This window comes from Macrotis lagotis, chromosome 1 (assembly GCF_037893015.1).
Source record: "Macrotis lagotis isolate mMagLag1 chromosome 1, bilby.v1.9.chrom.fasta, whole genome shotgun sequence".
NCBI classification, from domain to species: Eukaryota; Metazoa; Chordata; class Mammalia; order Peramelemorphia; family Peramelidae; genus Macrotis; species Macrotis lagotis.
In genome coordinates, this window is record NC_133658.1 from 730,506,498 (window position 1) to 730,527,675 (window position 21,178).

Sequence of the window (21,178 nt, forward strand, 5' to 3'; positions counted from 1 at the left end):
AAAAACTCTGGTTCCAGAGTAAGCTAAAAATCAATTCTTGTTAAATTATGATAATAAAAACTGATATCTCTATAGAATTTGAAGGTTTGCAGAGCACTTCACATAAATCATCTCACTGAATCCCCCAACACCAACAATCCTATGAGAGATACTATAGGTGTTACTAACTCTCATTTAATAGATGAGGAAACCAAGCCTAGAAAGGGTTAAGTGACTTGCCAGTAGTTGCAAAATAAGAAACAGAGTCATTTCTATCCTCAAACTCTAGGTTCATTCGACTACACCAGGTGCCTCACAATAAAGATTTCAGTGGCAGGGATTGGGGATGGGAGGAGTGAGGTGGACTGAACAGTAGACAAAAAAACAATTAATAAACTTTTTTATGAGCGAGTTAATTTTTTCAGATGTGACTGTCAAGCTGATACAAATTTTGAAGACACAATAGAAAGGTTCAGAAATAGTACACATATTTATAGGAAAAAAGATGGCAAATGATGTGGTTTGTTTTCTTGCGCTCTTGCAGGAGGAGCTTGGGGGACGAAGGAGCCTGCACACTGATGAGCGACTCGTGGCCAACATGCCTGAATACAGTGACAGGCATCAGGAGTTGTAGTAAGTAGTAAAGCTCGGGGGCTGCCGGGTACACAGCGCACCAGCAGCTGGTGTTATGGAAGCCCAAGTTATATTTAGGAAAAGTGACATTTTCAAGTCGTTTATTTGAAGAATTTTATTCACTGGAAGATTTACATCTTATGCTCTCCTCCAGGGTTTGTGTCTGGGTTGCCTGTTTCTCTTCCTCTTTTTTCCACAGATCATTAAAACTTGGATATGAAGCTGCCTCTACACTGGCAGGTTTCACATTCAACACCATTAAAAGTAAAATATAAAGGTTGAGTTATCAAGAACTATGCACAGGTGTGGATTATGCAGAAATTCCTCTCCCCTTATAGAAGTGTCTTTCCTCTGACTTTATCTCCATTTTATTCTATTTAAAAACTGTGTTTGTACAATTATTTTCCTGTTGTTAGCATTGGAAGACTGGGAGACCTGAGAGGATAGACCCTATTATCCATCAGTCATCCAGGTTTACAATCTAAATATTATCTTCAACTATTTTCACACCATGTCCAATCAGTTTCAAAGTCCTTTCCATTCTACCTTTGTAATACCTCTTTTAAACACTCCCATCATTCTTCTGACACTGCTGCCATCCTGATGTCAGTCCTTATAACCTTATGTCTGTCCTGTTGCAAGAGGTTTCTGGGTGTTATTGCCATCTAATTCCCTCTCCACTCCAGACCAACCTGCATTCAACTATCAAAGTGATCTTTCTGACGTGCATATCATCTCCCTATTCTATAATCTCCAAGGGTTCCTTATTAGCTCTAGGATCAGATATTAAATCCTCTTTTTGTCTTTAAAACTTGTGTCTTCTTACCATTCCAGTACTCATATACCTTACTCCTTTCCACATACCTGCTAATCCAATGACATTAACTTATTGTTTCTTGCACAAGATTCCATCTTTCAACTCCATGTGTTTTCATTGCCTTGACTTCTCTACCTCTTAATCTCTTGGCCTCCTTGATTTTTATCAAGGTTCTGCTTAAATTTTAACTTCTACACAAAGTCTTTCCTGGTCTCCCTTAATGTCAGTGCCTTCTCTCTACAATTACTATATATTATATATATATATATATATATATATATATATATATATTCGTCTTTCTCTTTCTTCCTCCCTTTTTCTCTTTTTTTCTTCCTTCCCTCTTTCTTTCTTCCCTTTCTCTTTTTCTTCCTTTCTTTCCTCTTCTTTCCCTCTTTTCTTCCTTTCTATCTTTCTCTTCCTTTCTCTTTCCTTCTTTCTTTTCTTCCTTTTCCTTTCTTCCTCTAAATACACATTATATATAATTATATGTGTGAGTAAATCTATAACTATCTTTATTTTCTTTGTACAGCATTATTTTACAGCATTAGATTGTGAGCTCCTTGAGAGCAAAAATTATTTCTGGCTATCTACATGTATCTCCAGTGTTAGCACAGTTCCTTGCACAGAGCAGCAGCTTAAGAAATGCTTGTGGACTTGACCTGACTAGGTGTAGTCAGTATTCAAACTATATATCAAATGAGATACTCTATATAAAGCTCTTGTCAAAACTTAAAACACTAGACAAAATGCTAAACTTTCTATCAAGGCATTGTTATTATCCCCATTTTATGGATGTGGAGAATAAATATTAGAGAGGTTGTTTTACTTGTGGCACTGAATAATAAGTATATTAGAGTTAGGAATCATTTGAAGTCTAATGTTCCTCATTTGAAGTCTAATGTTATTTCCTTTTCCTGATTGCCTTTTAAAAAGTAAGGATTGTGGGGCAGCTAGGTGGCTCAGTGGATAGAGCACCAGCCCTGGAGTCAGGAGGACCTGAGTTCAAATCCAGCCTCAGACACTTAATTACCTAGCTGTGTGGTCTTGGGCAAACCACTTAACCCCATTGCCTTACAACGCCCCCCTCCCTCAAAATTAAGGATTGCAAGCATGCTATTTTCTTGTTCTTTCTAATATCCTAGCTCTCAGTGGGAGTATAAGATGGAGTGCCTTATCATGAACTCCTTGAACACTTCCAATTGAGTCAAAATCACCATGACCAAAACAGATTCATTATCTTTCCATTAACCCACCCAAATTCTTCCAAACGTCCCTATTTTTATTAGGGACACCATTATTCTTTTTTTTGTCATTCTGATTTACAACCTTATCCTCATTCAACCTTTTCCCAACATAAGCAACCAGTTGCCATATATTATTGACTTAACCCCTAGAAAGTCTCTTAGATATGTCCCTTTCTTTCTACTTCATTCCACCACACCAGCCCAAATCCCATCACTTCTTGCTTCATCTTTTGGAATAGCTTCCTAATTTGCCTGCCCACCTCCCTTCTTTTCTCTTTGTTCCATACACTATATGGCCAAACTGAATTTTTAAAAGCTTAGATATGATGACACCAAAACCTTTCTCAATAGTAATTCCTCAATAAATTCCAATTGATACCTGCCATTATACCAGCATCTAAACAAATTTTGCAAACAACTCTACCAGGGCAAATAAAGATTTATTCTACTCAAGTGATTTTTATTATTATAATAAAAACTAATTTTTACTTAGGACTTTAAAGTTTGTGAAGCACTTAACATAAATTATCTCATTTAAGCCTTCCAACAGTTTTATTAGATTTGATTTCTCAAAAATATGATTAAAAAACTCCTCTGTCTGTAATTAAACATATTTATAACCTGGATCCAAATGAGTTTTGCAAGCTTCTTATACATTATTTCCTTTCACACTCTCTAAGGTCCAACCAAATCAGCCTTCTTCCTGTTCCAACAGTCCTCCTCTTCTCATCTCTTTGTCTTTGTACTCAGCTCTCCATTATGCCTAGAATCTTCACTCTCTCACTTCTATCTCTCAGAATTCCAAATTTACTTCAAAGTTAAGCTCAAAGGTGACCTTTAATTGAAGCTTTTCCTGATTTTCTCAACTAATTGTCTCCACTTTTTGCCCCACCCCCCAAATTATCTCTTATTTATTTCTTTAGAAATTTCTCTAAGTACATGTTGTGAATGTAAGTTCTTTGAGGGGAGAGAAAGTTTCATTTGCATATCTCTAGAACCCAGCATGCTGTCTAGCAGACAGCAGGAAGCTAGGTGGTACTACAATGGATGACCTAGCATAGGAAGATCTGAGTTCAAATCTAGTCTCAGACACTAATTAGCTATGTGATCCTGGGTAAGTCATTTCCTTAAGAATAAAATGGGGATAATAGCATCTAGGAGATTTTTGTGAGGACCAAATGGTATAAAGAGCTTATTGTAGTCTCCAACACACAACAAGTACTAAATAAATACTTATCCGCTTCTCTCTATTTTCTATTGGTTGACAGATTGACTAGAAATCATGTAAGATTTGGAGTTAGGACTAACTTGGATTTGAAACCTTCCCCTAGTCTGTGACCATGAACAAGTCATTAAATTTCTCTAAGCCTGAGTTGCTTAATCAATAAAAATAGAGCTAAGAGGAATGAGAATAATATCTTTATTACTTTGTTTCATAGGGCTGTTGTAAGATTCAAATTAGTTAATGTATATAAAGGGGTTTTGTCAATTTTAAAATACTATTTAAATCTCTGTTATTAGTATTATTACCTCTTGGGAGAGCAATATCCATGAATTTTAAGTTGAAATGTTTCAAACTGTCATCCTTTTACAAAAAGTATACATATTCAAGTAAAAAATTTTAAAGCATGAAATTTTAATGCCTAACTAGGATTTCAGGTCCCATTGAATTGTTGTATTGATTTGTTTTATTTCCTACTATCTGGTAGACAGTTACCTAATGAAAAAATCCAGAGAAATATTTAAGATCAGTAAGTCAAGATTCATGATAAGAGATTTCCTCCCGACAATGACCGAAAGCTAAAATGATATCATTTTTCTAGTTAAGCTATCTGTTTCCTAAAACCAGGACTCTGAAGTCAAAAAAATTTAAATTCTGAGTTCCTTATATGACAGGATTTAGGCAGCAAGTGGTTAATTGAGGGAGTTGAGTGGATCACATTTGTGACCCCATCTTGTGACTCAATTTAGCAATTAGCTCAGTTCCAAATTCTGTTTTGTGAAAAAACTATTCAAATATGGGAATTTTGAGAAACCCTTTCTGTATTGTTTGAACCTAACCCTGTGTGGATGGGAAACTGGACCACCTTTACTGGTTGCTTAAAGACCTAGGTTATGTTAACTACAAAGGCAGTCAGATCTACAAATTGATGAGAGAGTTTTTCACAATTGTGAGAAAACTTTTGTCTTATCTAAAAACTGGCCCCATACTGATCAATCAGCTATTGTTTCCATGTTCCTTTGATTGTTTCTAGATATTTAGGGAGAATGGGATACATCTTTTTATGAATTCAGGGAATTGCACTGGTTTACTCTCTTCCTCTCAACTTTGAAAGTCCCTAATATTTCCTCCAACTAGAAATAAGGCCCTAATGTTATATTGTTTCTTTTTAAGTATAAAAATCTTTTTCTTCCTTATATTTGTGTTTTAGTCCTAAGCTGAAGAGGTCTGGTTTCACTTTGTTGGGCAACCATTATTCACTGCTTTATAAATCAAAAGCCTTGGAAGATCAAATCCTTCTTTCCTCAATCATTTCATCTTTACCACCATAACACCAAAATTTCCAGAAATGGGTTCTTCATCAAGTAAAGAATAAATATCTCTTCCTTTGTCCTTTCGTGCATCCTGTCCCAATGGTGGGTCTCTAGAGATGGAACTTCTAGGATAATAGTTGTAGTATCTCAAAGTTATAGCATGTGATGTCAGGATATCAGAAATGGTCTAAACTTGGGGTTTTTAAATTTGTTGACCTCATACATCTTTCTACTCTTTAAATTATTGAGGATGCCCCAAAGAAATTTTGTTTATGTTTATGATATTTATCATATCAGAAATTAAAACATTTCAGGACTTTTATGAAAAGTTAAAAGACTTTAATATTTAATAATCATCACAAATTCAAGTATTCAGTGAAAGAGGCCTTACTCTTTCTTAGTTCTTCTAAATTTCTTCTAGAAATCAACAGTTTTTGGGGGCAGCTAGGTGATGTAGTGGATAGAGCATCACACCTGGAGTCAGACACAAATCTGGTCTCAGATACTTAATAATTGCCTAAATGTGTGACCTTTGGCAAGTCACTTAACCCCATTGCCTTAAATTTAAAAAAAATCAAGGGTTTTTAGCTTTTTGAGTGTGTTAGAGATTTCATAGCCCTAATTAAGCCTATGTATTCCTTCTCAGAATCATGCTTTTAAATACATTAAATAAAAAATATAGGATTAAAAATGAAATAATTAATACTGAAAATATTGATCAAAGTATATTAAAAATCAAACTCATACACCTCAGATTAAAGAAATTCTCACTCTATTTAATCTTCAGAGTCAACTAATTCTATCTTAGTTGAACCAAGTAGTTAAACTTCAGATTTCTGATGGAGGTTGGTTGGGTTTGGCAAGGTTATTAAGCCCTTCCAGAACCTAAGTCTCCAGCTTCTATACCAGGTAGCTACATCTTGGCTTGCAGCAGTCACTTTCTAGGCTGGTCCTTCCACTGCATATGCTTCTCCACTCTTAAGACCTGCAAAAACCTGCCCACCCTTGGTCTCATTGCTCAAGACCCTTGCACCTATATCTGTCTTCTCTTCTCTCCCTCCACTACCCCTATTAGAAGACTTTATTCTTACTTTCTTCCTTTCCCTTCTCTGGACTCTTATGACTTTCAGTTTCATGGCAAGGAAATGAATTGGCCAGATGTAATGGCTCACTCAGCCATGTGGCCCTAAGATCCAAGAGGCTTTCCTTCAATTCAGTAAACATTTATTAACAAACAAAACAATAAACAATTATTAATAGTTAACTGTGTATTAGGCACCAGGCTAAGCTCTAGGAATATAAATTAAAAAAGAAAGACATTCTTTGCCCTGAAAGAGCTCATAATCTGATGATTGAAAACAATGTACAAAAGGATTCTAAAATGGGGCAAGGGTATATACACCAGAGTATGTAGCATGGGGACTTCTTATTTAGACAGAGCTGCAGATGTTAACTAAAAAGAGCTGGAAATCCAAGTTCTACTATATAAAAGAAGGTCTGGAGAAAGAGAGAGTTTGGTGCGCCACTCTCTAGCTTTCCAGATACAGCCAAGAAGAGTCTGAAGATGGTATTGAGATTTTCCTGGGAAAGCATCTTGTCTCATGAGATTGAGGTTCTAATGCTACTCTCTAAGAGGCCTCTTCTACCCTAGACTTCTTTTCTGGAAAATGACCTTCAATCCTACCCAGGCATCCAACAAGTTGTGAATCACAGCTGGCTTTGGAATTAAAGGACCTGAATTCTGAATTCGTTTTATCTGTATAATCTTGAACAAGTCACTCAATATCTCTGGATCTAAGTTTCCCAATCTCTAAAATGAGAGGGGTGGTCTGGTTGAACTCTAAGGTCCCTTCTAGCTCTTTCACAGTTATCTTTGACCCGGCTCAAATACAGAGCTGAAATAATGGACTCTCTGGGACTGATACACAACTGGCACCTCTCCTTGGCCTGAGAATGACCCGCTTCCAAGGGATATGTTAAAAGCATTCTGGTTGAGCAAATACAAGTATCCAGACTGAATCCAACTTCATTGTGCCTTTGGCTTCTCCAATACATGCAGTACCATGTCAGACAAGGAAAAGCAAAATTAGTTCTAAAAACTACAACTATTTTTGGTTGGACTTCCTTTGGTAAGAAACTAGGCTTATCACACTTAATGGTATTTAAATTAAAACACTCCACACTGTGAGCAATAGAATCAGTATGTTTTATCTTGTTATGGGATAAGCCAAGTGTTTCTATTACACTGGCATGACCAACAGCATGCAAGGTGGCAACAGGGACAAGTTAGAAACCCCTCCATCTGCCTGTCAGACTTCTAAGGATCTATTCTTCCTGAGGAGGGGGAGTCCCAGGCACTCTCACTCATCTGCTCCCTGCTTATCCTGGAGACTCTAAAAGGAAGCTAAGGCTAATCTCTTAGACTGCAAAGCAGTTCTGATATGTGATTGATGCAGGATCATTTGACTGGGTCCTTTTGTCCATTGAAGGAAAAGTGATATATAGCCCCAAATAGCTACAAGGATGGAACTGTATCCTGCCCCACATCCAGAGAAATTTTATAAACCCTTTGGCACAACTGTATCTGAACCATACATGATGGGTGCACTTGACATAGGTTGCAGCATCTCCAGTCTCCCTTTGAATAAGATCATACTCTTCCTAAATTCTGTAAGTCTCCATGGCCCAGACCATGGGTCTGGAGAGAATGAATGACCCTCCAGAGACATGCTAAAAAGCTTTAGTTCTCTGGTCCAGATACCACCCTGTGGTTAAAAGAACAATTACAAAAGGAAGCCAAGATGTCAATAACATGATGGATATTACTAACTGGTATTCCAGACATTCCTTCTGTTTATCTTTTGATAATGGAACTATATAGGTAAATCAGAAATGTTATGGATATAGTAAACTGAATTTTCATCAAAGCATTTGATAAAGTTTTTTTGTGCTATGGACTAAAGGAAGAGACATGTGATAGGACATGATTAGGTGTTTGGGGAACTGGTTGAATGACTTGATCCAATGAGTATTCATTAATAATCTATTAGTAGACAGAATGCTAGCCCTGTGGTGAGGTGGAGATTAGTTAAAATATGACCTCAGTCTTGTCTGTTGACACTGGGCAAATAACTTAATCCTGTTTGACTCAGTTTCTATATCTGTAAAAGAAAATTCTAAATTGGGTCACAAGGGTTGGACACACTTGAAATGACAAACAACAAAAATCAAATTGGAGAAAAATCTCTAGTAGATTGACATAGGGATTTTCTTTGCTGTTTTAATGCTATTCATCATTTTTTATAAATGATTTTCATGAAGGCTTAGATGTCATGTTTGTTAAATTTGCAGAAGACACAGTATTTGGAGCTATCCAGCTAATATGTTGGATGACAGTCACAATAAAACAAAATTTGAGATGCTAGGAATATAGACTGACAAATAAAACTTAAAAGTGAGAAGTAAAAAGTTTGGGGGAGAGGATCAATTAACAACCACGTTTTATCTATCATACACTAGACTCTGAGGATAAAAGCATAAATATAATAGAAAAATCAAATGACTTCTGTACTCATTGAGCTTAAATCTATAGGGAGAGACATTTACATATATACATATATGTATATATATTACAAAGTAATTGGGGGCACTTATCTGGGTGAATCAGAAAAGGTGAGTTTGAAGGTATGTAGGGATTCTAAGTAGCAAGGCCCAGAAGAACATTCAGATATAGGGAAAGTTATGGAAAAAGGAAACTCAATATCTTGGATAAAGAATAGTAAAGAAATTAGACTGGCAAGACTGAAGAGTTTGTGAAAGGAGTAAATAAGGAAGACCATTTCACTCCTTTTCTCAACCAGATCCCCAAAGCTCCCTATAGCCTTTAAAATCAAATATTGACATCAAACATGAAGAATTTAGCTATTTTCAAAAATACAACATCCTAAGATAACTCTGAAGGGCTTATGATGAAAAATGCTATTGCTCCATCAACAGAGAAAGGATCAATGGATCCAGAATACAAATCAAAGCATACTTTTAAACTCTATTTTCTTGTTTTTTTTTCTTTTTTCCATTTTTTTTAACAAAATGACTAACATGGAAATGTTTTGCATGACTATACACACATAACCTATATCAAATTGCTTGCCTTCTCAATGAATAGGGAGGGTAAGGAGGTAAAAAATTTGGAACTCAAACTTTTAAAAAACATGTTGAAAATTATTTTTCGATGTAATTGAGGAAAAATAGCAAATAATTTTTAAAAGCAAAATTTTAATTCCTCTCTTTAAGCATTTATATACCTTTACAATCTGACATCCAGTTTTCCTTCCAGTTTTATTGGGTATCATTGCCCTTCTGTACTTGGTGATCCAGTCAAACTGATCTTCCTTTAGTTCCTCACAAATCTAAGTTTCTATGTTTTACACTCATAACTTCACAAATACAGATTTGGGGAGATATGGCTCTAGAATAATTCCTTTTATAAAGATCTAGAATTTAGAGGACATTGTGCTCAACATGATTCAGTCATGTGATAGGGCAGCCACAAAAAGCCAATTACACAAAAAGCCAAGGCCACACAGCTATGTACTTCTTAAGTGTCTGAGGCCAAATATGAACTCAGGTCCTCCTGACTCCAGGGCCAGTGCTCTATCCACTGTACCACTTAGCTGACCCAAGTCATAGGCTTTCAATGGAAAGGGACTTCAGAGGCCATCAATTATGAGGATTTATGTACATCACATCTAAATGTTTCTCTCTATTCCATACATTGTTTCCAGTCCTGGATTCTGGGACCAAGAACCCATAGTTCCCCCCACTACTGTTCTTTAAATATCTTTAATATTTTAAATAGCTTCACATTAGTGTTCTTTAAATATTGAGGAGAGACATCATGTCACTACCCCCAATTTCTACCAATTTTCTCTTCTGTAGGTTAAATCTTCCTACCTCCTTTGATGTTGCCCTATGCTTCATTATGAGAAGCAAGCTGCTCAGATTGAAAGAAACAATGGTCCCACTGAAGTCTGCCTTAGTTGGAGCACCATGTTCACTTATGGGCACCATATTCTAGAAAAGGTATCTGTGTAAAAAAATGCTAAGAAGATTAGAAAACATACCATATGAATACTGGTTGAAGAAATTGGGAATGTATAGCCTGGAAAAGGGAAGACCAAGATGGGATATTATAGTTGTCTTCAAATATCTGAAAGTCTGTCTTGAGAAAGACAGATGTGATACTTGTTTTGCTTGTAACCAGGAGGAAAAGTAGAAGAAATAGGTAGAAGTTACAAAGAGACAAATTAAAGCTTGGTGCAACAAAAAAATATTAACTATGGAAGCTTCCCCAAAGCAAAGGCAATGATTAACCATGCTCTAAAAAGAAAATGGATCCCCAATTATTAGGGATTCCTGATTAGGTGCAGACATCAGATGATTCTGAGGTCTCTTCAAATTTCTTAGATTCTGTGATTCTGTTAGAGCATTGAGAACAATTTCAAGTCCAATATAATAAACAAAAGAGTCACTAAAATTTATTAAGAGAAAGTATAAAACAGTACTCTCCTGGAAGCCACAAACATTTGGGCAGAAATTCTGCCTGTGACATTTGTTGACTGTGCTCTAGGCAACTTAAGAGAAAAATGCTACTAATATACTTAAATGATTAAGCCTTTTTTCCCCAAAACATTATTTTAGGTATTATTATCCCTCTTGAACTAGGAAACAAACCTTGATCTTCTGACAAAATTACCAATATAATTTTGCACTATACCATTTAAGTGGGACAAAGTCCAAAAGAACAGCCTCTTTGAGGACTATTGATGATGTCTTTCTCTTGCCTGAAAAGCAACACATCTGATATTAGATGATCTTTTTAGTTGTGCAACCTTATTCCTCAATTTAGATTTTGGACCTTTCCTACTCTAAGTCATAATGCATAAGAATACAAATGAGTCCATTGTTTTATGGAGTTTTAACTTCTGATTCTTTTGCCATACCTTCTCCAAGATTCTAATCTGCTAAACTGAACTGAGGCAATATCCTTCAGTAAGATTCTTCTCCTCCTATGGTAGGATAGTACTAAGAACAGTTCTTAACCTTCTAATGTGTCAAGGACCTCTGTGGTGAAGAGCCTAGTGAAACCTATGAAGACATCAGAATCATATTTTTAAAAGTACAAACTGAAATGTATAGAATTACAAATAAAATCAGTTATACTGAAATAAAGTTACCAGAGTGTTTTGGAAAAAAAAAATCATAAACCTAAGGATAAGAACACCTATCTCAGAAAATCATGGATTTAGCAGAAACTAAGAGATCATTTAGTTCAACTCACTCATTTAACAAATAAGGAAACTGATGGTTTTAGCAATAAGAGAAGAAAAAGAAATTGAAAGAATTAGGAATTAGAATTGGCAATGACGAAGCAAAACTTTAACATTTTGCAGGCAATATGATGGTATACTTAGAGAACTCTAGAAAATCAACTAAAAAACAACTTGAAACAATTAACAAATTCAGCAAAGATATTAAAAAAACTACAGAAATCATCAGCACTTCTATTTATAGGAACAACAAAGCCCAAGGACAAGAGATAGAAAAAGAAATTTCATCTAAAGTAACTGTAGACAATATAAAATACCTGAGAATCTACCTTCCAAGACAAATACAGAAACCATTTGAAAACAATTACAATTTCATGCAAAAAAGTCTTATCTCAAACCACTGGAAAAACAGCACTTACTCATGTTACGCTGATCTGATATAATAAACATGGTAATTCTACCCAAATTAAGTTACTTAGTGTCATCTCAATCAAACTACCAAAAAAACTATTTTACAGAGTTAGAAAAAATAGTAACAAAATTCATCTGGAGCACAAAAGGTTAAGAATATCAAGGAATTGGGGTGGCTAGGTGGCTCAGTGGATAGAGCACTGGCCCTGGAGTTAGGAGTACCTGAGTTCAAATCTGGCCTCAGACACTTAATAATTGCCTAGCTATGTGCCCTTGGGCAAGCCACTTAACCCCATTTGCCTTGCAAAAAAAAAACCCTAAAAAAATTTAAAAATTTTTTTAAAAAAGAATATCAAGGGATCAATGAAAAGAATAATGCAAAGGAAGGTGGCCTAATTATACCAGACCTGAAACTATAACATAAAGTAGCAATCATCAAAACTATTTGGCACTTGTTAAGAAATAGAATAATGGGTGGAGCAGAGCCAAGATGGCGGCATGAAGGCAGAAATCCCAGAAATGTGTTCTCCAAAAACCTCCGAAGGCCATCAAATTATGACTCTTGTCAAAATTTAGAGGGGAAGAACCCACAGAAAGACTGAGTGATACAATTTCCCAGGATAAGACAACTTAGAAGTTCTACAGAAAAGGTCTGTTTCACTGGGACCAGGGGGTTGGAAAAAGCCATGCAGCTAGGCTGGGTGCATAGATCCCTGGGGGCACCTGGGTCCCTGGCAGAGGGGCAGTTTACAGACCTCCTGGCCCCAGGATCACAGGGAATAGCTTGAAGGGGTGGTGTGAGAACTCTGATGCACCAGAGTGAGTGTGGAGTGAGCACCAGACTCAGAGCAGCTCTGCAGTGAGAACCTGCAGCGGGAGTCGGCAGAGCCACCCAGCACATCCAGAGTTCTCAGCCCACAGACAGTAAGGGGATTGGGGGAGACTGCAGAGGTCTCTTTGCTCTCCCTGAGGCAGAAACCAGCTGTATGCCCACACTCAGATCCAGGTTGCAGTCTGTGCCTCCATACTACCACAATCAAGCAGGGACCCTCCTCACAGCTCCAGGGTAGAGGGGAGCACCTGTGGTCATTCACATATTGAAGCACAGGCAAGAAAGCAGTCATAAGCCTTGGAGAAATTAAAGTCCCAGTGGGATGTCCCAAAACCTCCCCATAGACTTGGAAGTGCAGTAAATCAGTCATAGGCTGAGGAAATGAGCAAACAAAAGAAAAAGAAGAATATGACCATAGAAAATTACTTTGGGAGTGGCTAGGTGGCACAGTGGCTAACTGGCCTTGGAGTCAGGAGTACCTGAGTTCAAATCCGGCTCCAGACACTTAATAATTACCTAGCTGTGTGGCCTTGGGCAAGCCACTTAACCCCATTGACTTGCAAAAACTTAAAAAAAAATTACTTTGGTCCCATGGAAGATTCTAAAGATGACAAAATCAAAGCTTTTCTACCAAAACCTCCAAGAATAGAAAATGGGCTCAGGCTATGGATGAGATAACAAAAAAAAAAAAAAGACTTTGAAAAGCAATTAAGGGAGGTAGAGGAAAAATTAAGAGGAGAAATGAGAGTGATGCAGATAGATCATGAAAACCAAGTCAACAGCTTGGTGAAAAAATACCAAAAAATACTGAAGAAAATAATATTTTAAAAACCAGTTTAGGCCAAATGGAAAAAGCAATGCAAAAGGAAAATGAGGAGAAGGATGCCTTCAAAAGCAGAATTGTCCAGCTGGAAAAGGAGATAAAAAAGCTCTCTGAAGAAAATAACTCATTCAAATGCAGGATAGAACTAAAGGAAGCTGATGATCTTGTGAGACATTAGGAAGAAATAAAACTATTTAAAAAAACCCAAATCAGAAGAAAATGTGAAATATCTCATTGGAAAAACAACTGACCTTGAAAATAGATCCAGGAGAGATAATTTAAAAATTATTGGGCTACCTGAATGTTATGACCAGGAAAAGACCCTAGACTTCATTTTTCAAGAAATAATACAGCAAAATTGCCCTGAGATCCTAGAAGCAGAGGATAAAATACAAATTGAAGGAATTCACTTGTCACCTCCTGAAAGAAATCCCAAAAGAAAAACTTCCAGGACTATTATAGCCAAATTCTAAAACTCTTAAGTCAAAGAGAAAATACTAAAAGCTGCTAGCAACAAACAATTCAACTACCATGGCTCTGTAGTCAGGATTAACAGGATCTGGTGGCATCTACATTAAGGGCTTGTAGGGCTTAGAATATGATATTCTGGAAAATGAAAGATTTTGGTTTACAACCCAGAATAAACTGAACATCCTCTTTCAGGGGAAAAGATGGACTTTTAATGAAACAGGAACTTTCAAAATGTCCTACTGAAACAACAAGAGTTGAATAGAAAGTTCAATCTCCAAGTACAGGACTCAGGTGAACCATAGAGTAAGGGTGGACGAGAAGGACTAACTATCAGGAACTTAAAGATGTCGAACTGTCTGTATTTCTGCATGGAAAGAAGATACTGATAACTCATATTAATCTCATTTATAAGGGCAGTTAGAAGTAGCATATATAGACAAGGCTCAGGAAGGAGCTGAATATAATGGTATAATATAGTAAAAAAATGGAGTCAATGGGTGATAAAAGGAAAGTACTGGGTGGAAGAGAAAGGAGAGGAAGAAGGGGCTAACATATTTCACATAAGAGTCAAGAAAAAGCTTTTTCAATGGAATTAAATGGGGGAAGATGAGGAGGAATGAGTGAGCATTTATTCTCATCAGAAATAGCTCAGAGAGGAAATAACATACACACTTAATTGGGTATAGAAATCTATTTTACCCTAGTGAAAAATGAGAAGAAAGGGATGGGATAAGGAGGAATGGGGAGAGGGAAGGGAGGTATAGGTGATAGAAGAGAGGGGATATCATGGAGGAGGGTACTCACAGATACAACACATTTTTGAACAGGGAAAAGATGAAAGGAGAGAAAGAATAGAATAAATGATAGTGGGGAGGAATAGAGTAGAGGGAAATACAGCTAGTAATAGCAACTGTGGGAAAAATATTGAGGCAACTTCTCTGGTGGACTTATGATAAAGAAAGAAATTCATCCGAGAGACAGAGCCACTGGAATCTGAACACAGACTGAAGTACATTTTTTCCCCTCTCTCCCTATTCTTGAGGTTTCTCATCTTTTTTTTTGGGGGGGGGGAAGGAGGGGGGTTTATGTTTACAATTACAATGAGATTATTGTAATAATATAAAATAAATAAACCAAAAAAGAAATAGAGCAATGATTGAAATAGGTACAAAAGAAACAGTAATAAATGATGACAGTAATCTACTATATATGACAAATCCTTTCTGTGATAAGAGGTCTCTGTTCTATAAAACCTGCTAGGAAAACTAGAAAATAATATGGCAAAAACTAGGCAGAAACTCACATTTCACACCCTATACCAAAATAATATCAAAATGGGTACAGAACTTACACATAAGGAGTGACACCATAGACCAATTAAGAGATCAAGAAATACTCTATCTGCTAGATCTACGGAAAGGGGAGAAATCTATGATCAAATAAGAAGTAGAATACATTATAAATTACAAAATTGATGATTGTGACTATATTAAATTTAAAAAGGTTTTGTACTAATAAAACTAATATGGTCAAGATACAAGGAAAACAGAAAGCTGGGAAACAATTTTCACAACTAGTGTTTCTGATTAAGGTTTTGTTTCTAAAATCTACAGAGAACTGATTCAAATTCAAATTTGTTCCCCAACTGATAAATGGTCAAAGGATATGAGCAAGAAGTTTTCAAATGAAGAAATTAAAGATTTATATTATCATATGAAAAAAATGCTCCAAATCATTATTATTTAGAGAAATGCAAATTAAAATAGCTATGAAGTATCCCAGATTAGTTAAGAAGACAAAAAGAGAAAATGATCAATGTTGGAGGGAATGTAGGAAAGTTGGGACATTAATGCTTTGTTGGTGGAGTTGTAAACTGATCCAGTCATACTGGAGAGCAATCTGGAACTATGTCCAAAGAGCAATAAAACTGATCATACCCTCTGATGATCAGCAATACCAGTACTAGACCTATAGCCAAAATAAATCATAAAAAATTGGAAAAGACTCACATGTTCAAAAATATTTGTATTGTATTGTATTTTGTAGTGGCAAAGCATTGGAAATTTAGGGATGTCCATGAATTGGGGAATGACTGAACAAGTTGTGGTATATGATTGTTATGGAGTACTATTTTTCTATAAAAAACCATGAATGGTTGAAGCATGGAAAGAATTATATGAACTGATGCTGAGCAAAAGGAGCAGGACCAAAAGAACATGGTCTACATTAATAACAGCACTGAGTTAATCAACTATCATGGATACAGCTACTTTCAGCAGTTCAGAGATCAAGGACAACCCTGGAAGGCCTGTTATGGACAATGCCATCCACATACGAAGGAGGAAAATAACAGCAAATAAGAAAACTGAACTGATGTGATTTGCTAATATCACCAAACAGACAATTAATGACTGCAAGGAAGACAGATCTCCATGTCAGGAACCATACTTTCTATTTCAAGTTTCTCTAGAGTCAAAACTACTTCCACTGATCTATCATTTTTGCTCTTCTTTGGCTAACTCCACTGAATGCTAAGCATTGACTGCTGTTGTAGCATTGATACTTGACTTCATATGTTTTTCATTTGTTCTTTATCCCATTCAATCATAAACTCTTTGACAAAAAGGAACAGTCAACAGCCTTTTAGAAGAACTACCTACAAACAATAACTGACCTAAGTACTACAGAAGAAAGCAATAGAAACTAAAAGATAAAGACACAGCCTATAAGGACTTAATAATTTATGGAGGTGGACAACACAAATCCATTTTTTTAAATTGTTGTTTCTATAGTCCCTAGTTCCACTTTCTACACAACATAAACATATGATCAAAATTCACTGCTGAATGTGTTGTGACCTTAATCAAATTTCCACTTTCTTATCTGGAGAATGGGAATTATACAGCTGCCCTACCTTTGGGGGAATACTACAAATATAAACAAACTAATGATGCTAAAGAGCTTTGAACATCCAAAAGGCTAAGCATGGTGATTACTGCTAATGATGGAATGTGATATCAAGTTCTCTTGTGGTTTCAAAATTGGTTCAGAGGAAGAAAATGAGTACATACAAACGTCCAATATAAAAAGTTAATGGGGTGTCTCAGGAATTGGTGATTCGTAATTTTAATAAGTAGTGAGCTCGTTGAATTAGCTGACAACATGAAATTATGTAGGCTAGCAAAAACTACAGAGAATTGCAAGAAATTCCAGAAGGATCTAATCAAACAGGACTGGAAAATAGGACAGCAGATAAATTTTAATGAAGGTAAGTGTCATACATAGTATAGGAAATCATTTAAATTTACCATGTTATGTTGTCTAACCAGAGGACATTAGGAATAAAAAACCATGGCCATTAATGCATACACAAATGTAGTGCATCTACCACAAATGTGGGAATTTAAATAAGGATGTAGAAGCTATTTTCCATTTCTTGGTTATTACATTTTTTGGTTAGTAGTTATTAGAGAATTACTGTCAAGGCAGACTCCTCTACCCTAATATTGTGAATAGGAGGACATTGGTCAAGAAGCATTCCATAGGTTCCTCATAATTTCCTGGCAGATATAATTTTCAATAGGCAAGAGACGGAATGGAGAAGAAAGAACATTTGGCCATATACTAGGAATCACTGCCTTTTCCCTGCTGCCAGGGGTTGATGAACATTAAGTGGTTTCAGAGTACATGAAAATAACTGAGCTGAGATTCAGGAAAGCTGAGGAAGGAAGGGAAACGAGACTATACCATCAACAAAAACAATAATGAGAATGATATCAGCAAACCCAACTCAAAAAGATTGTGCCTAAATTTTTTTTAAAAGCACTTTGATCTCCTCAAACCTGTGAGATACAGATATAAATATTATTCTTACTTAACACATTAGGGAGTTATGCAAACAGAAACTGTGAAATTCAAAATTCATATCCTGGAGCCCCTCAATCTAAGTTCAAACACATTTTCAAGACTTACTGCACTTTTACCATACTGGGAATGTATCATCCACTGATAACACTATTTGAAGGGAACTTATTGTCTTCTGTATCACTCTTTCACCTAGAGGGAAAATCAACTCTAAAAGGATGGGAAAGTCTCAAAAACAAGTTCTAAGGAGAAAGAGAAATAGGGATTGTGTACAAAGACAATGTAATGGAGAAAAAACTCATCAACCAATTTAGATTTTTTTTAAAGAAAAAGATGAAAAAAAGATGAAAGAAGATGAAAGCAAAGGTAACACAATAAATACAAATGAGTGGCAAGGTACTTTAAGAATAAAGTATCAGAAATGCTAAAATTTAGGCTTGTAGGAAAAATGAGGATTATAGAAAGGATAGGATCACTGCTTAGGATGGAATAGAACAGTGATAACTGACAAAAAACAAAGAGAGAAGCAAGAATCACTCCACCCCCATTTCCCCTTCTACTTTCACTTGCATTGTTTCATTTTGCATAGAGGAGATATCTCTGAAGGTGAAAGGACAGAGCACAATAGTGGTTAACAGGTAGATCATCTCCAAGGTGAAAAAGGTGACAATTACAGAGGTCTGGGGCAGCCCATGAAAATTTGACTTACTTGGTCCAGAGGAACTACATGAAGTCAGGAAGAAACAGCAATTGCTGAGCTGTAACTGATATTTGGAAGATCATAAAGAATGGGGGTGAGCTTGAAGAATTTGAAAATAACAATCATTACCTACCCCCCCCCCCGTATATGGGGGAAAAAGTCTAGCCAAAGTTATAATTAAAACATTATTTTAGAACTCTTCCACATATACCATTTCTGAACTACAAATAGAGTTGATGGTACAGTGGTTAGAATGCTGAGCATGATATCCAGAAGACCCAAGTTCAAATGCTGTCTCAGATAAGATCCTGGCAATTTGTTTAACTTTTCTTTGTTAATTTTAAATCTGTAAAAATAGAGAGATTGAACTCAATGATCCAAATAAAATAATTCTTTTCTTTTTTTGCAAGGCAATGGGGTTAAGTGGCTTGCCCAAGGACACACAGCTAGGTAATTATTAAGTGTCTGAGACCACATTTGAACTCAGGTTGACTCCAGGGCCAGTGCTTTATCCACTGTGCCACCTAGTTGCCCCCAAATATAATAATTCTATGACTTTCTGCAGTGAACAAGACCATGGATATATATCCAGCTGCTTGGGAACTGGAGTGCAGAGGACATGTAAACCAATCACATCTTATACATTACTCCCTTCCACGTGCTCTTTGAATTCACTAACAGTAGTCTTCTTGTTCCTTATGGCATATAATGCTCCATCCCCAGACTCCAAGTCCCTTCATTCACTAGCTTTCCCATCATCCTCGATGAGTCCATTCTCCCTCTTCATCTAGGGCTTCCCTGCTGACTTTCAAGTCTCTTCCACCTTCTGCAATAAGTCTTCCTTCATCTTAGCACCTTCCCTCTGAGACTAGCCTCAATTTATCCTTGATCCTTAGTGGTTTTTATGTGAGTTTACTAAGAGGAGGAAATAGTTCTGTCTTGTTTTTTTTAGTTCTCACCTTGGACCCCCCCCTTTTTTCTTTTTTATATTCTTAAAGCTTAGCATGTCTGGTACATGATAGGCAGGCATTTAATAAGAACTAGAAGACCTTCTCTCTATTACCTTGTCTCTTTTATTAAATATGTACAGGGAAATTATTTGTTTGATAATTGGGATAAATAAATTACTCCAATGAGAGAATTATACTCATGTAAGCCTGATGAGATACCAGTGAAGAGTCTACAGTACATTGAAATACTTAGATTTTTCTGTTGCTGAGTTATACAGAATAGAAAACTACTGGGATCTCAGTTCTATAAAATTCTAAGCAATGGGAAAAGTGTTGCAAAAAGTCTAAAGAATTTAACCCAGGAGGCTAAAATAGGTAATTTGTATTTGTAAGAATCATGAATCAAGAGAATACATCAAAATCTCAAATCTAAAACTAATGCCTGAGCTGATTCTCCCCTAGTTCATTAGCTATCTTTGTGGCCCATACAAAGTTCCATCTAACAGACCTATTCTACAGAGAAAGCTAAATTCATCACTTATCTTCTTATATTTTCTAGGTATATCCTCAGAGAACTCTTTGGTTACTCACCAGCCTCTTGTTTACAATTTCTACAAATGTACACAATTCCATGTTAGAGCAAAATTGGACTTCCATGGCCTTGATGAACTCCCAAGCTATAACCATCCTCAAGGTACTTCAAAGGAGAATACCTTTTAACATGTGAACATTACCTAAGTTCAAATAACTTTTAGCTGTTTGTGTTAAATTAAATTACCTTGAAGACTATCACCACATGATTGACCAGATCCTTTTCTTTTATTTCTCTAATGCTCTGGGTACAATGCTATATAGAGAGAATTCTGGACTAATAGAATCCTCACTTGTAAATTGAGAGGGCAGAATGAAATGACCTTTGAGATTCCTAAGAATCCACAATACCATGATTCTATACTTATAAATATATAGATGGGCAGATGCTTTAGGTAGGCCTTGTCATCTCATACTAAATAGAACAATCCAAATATGGTTGGATGGATGGATGAATGACTGTATTGATAAATGAATGGATGGATTAATGGATGAATCCATGAATACATGGATGAATTAATGAATGATTTATAAAAAAGGATTTATTGAACACTTATGTATCAGAAATAGCAATGTCACACTGTTGCAAACTACAATGTTATTCCCACTGGAGTAACTGGGTGTTGCAGTGGTCTGGTTCCTCAGTTCAAGTCTGACCTCAGGTACTTATTCGTTGTGTCCCTGGGCAAGTCACTTAACCCTATTTGTCTCGGTTTCCTCAATAGTAAAAAAGAGCTAAAGAAAAAAGTGGCAAACCACTCCGATATCTTTGCCAGGAAAACACCAAATAGGGTCACAAACTGAATAACAGCAACAATTCCCACTTGTTAATACTAATAGCTAAGAGAACCTCAATAACTTTAAAGGCTCTTCCTTATAATTTGAAGTTATAAGGTTTAACCAGAACCTGATAACCAGCAAATTCTAACTCCACATCTAAAATTTTCAGTAGTTTAACCCTTCACAAACCAGTTAATTAATAGGTGCTACCAACCACCC

The 21,178-nt window shown here is 36.2% G+C and overlaps 1 protein-coding gene across 5 annotated transcripts in view; it reads right to left on the bottom strand.

Moving 5' to 3' along the window:
• Nucleotides 1-21,178, bottom strand: part of MTUS2 (microtubule associated scaffold protein 2) — a 675,509-nt gene that overhangs the window by 313,787 nt on the left and 340,544 nt on the right. Inside the window, exon 1 of one of the 5 annotated variants that reach the window (XM_074216125.1) lies at nt 9,513-10,084. The exons of the other annotated variants lie outside the window; for them this stretch is intronic. Coding sequence (XP_074072226.1) covers nt 9,513-9,528 — 16 coding nt within the window. The 5' untranslated portion in view covers nt 9,529-10,084. Of the gene's footprint in view, nt 1-9,512; nt 10,085-21,178 lie in introns of those variants that run through there. 5 annotated transcript variants of the gene reach the window in all.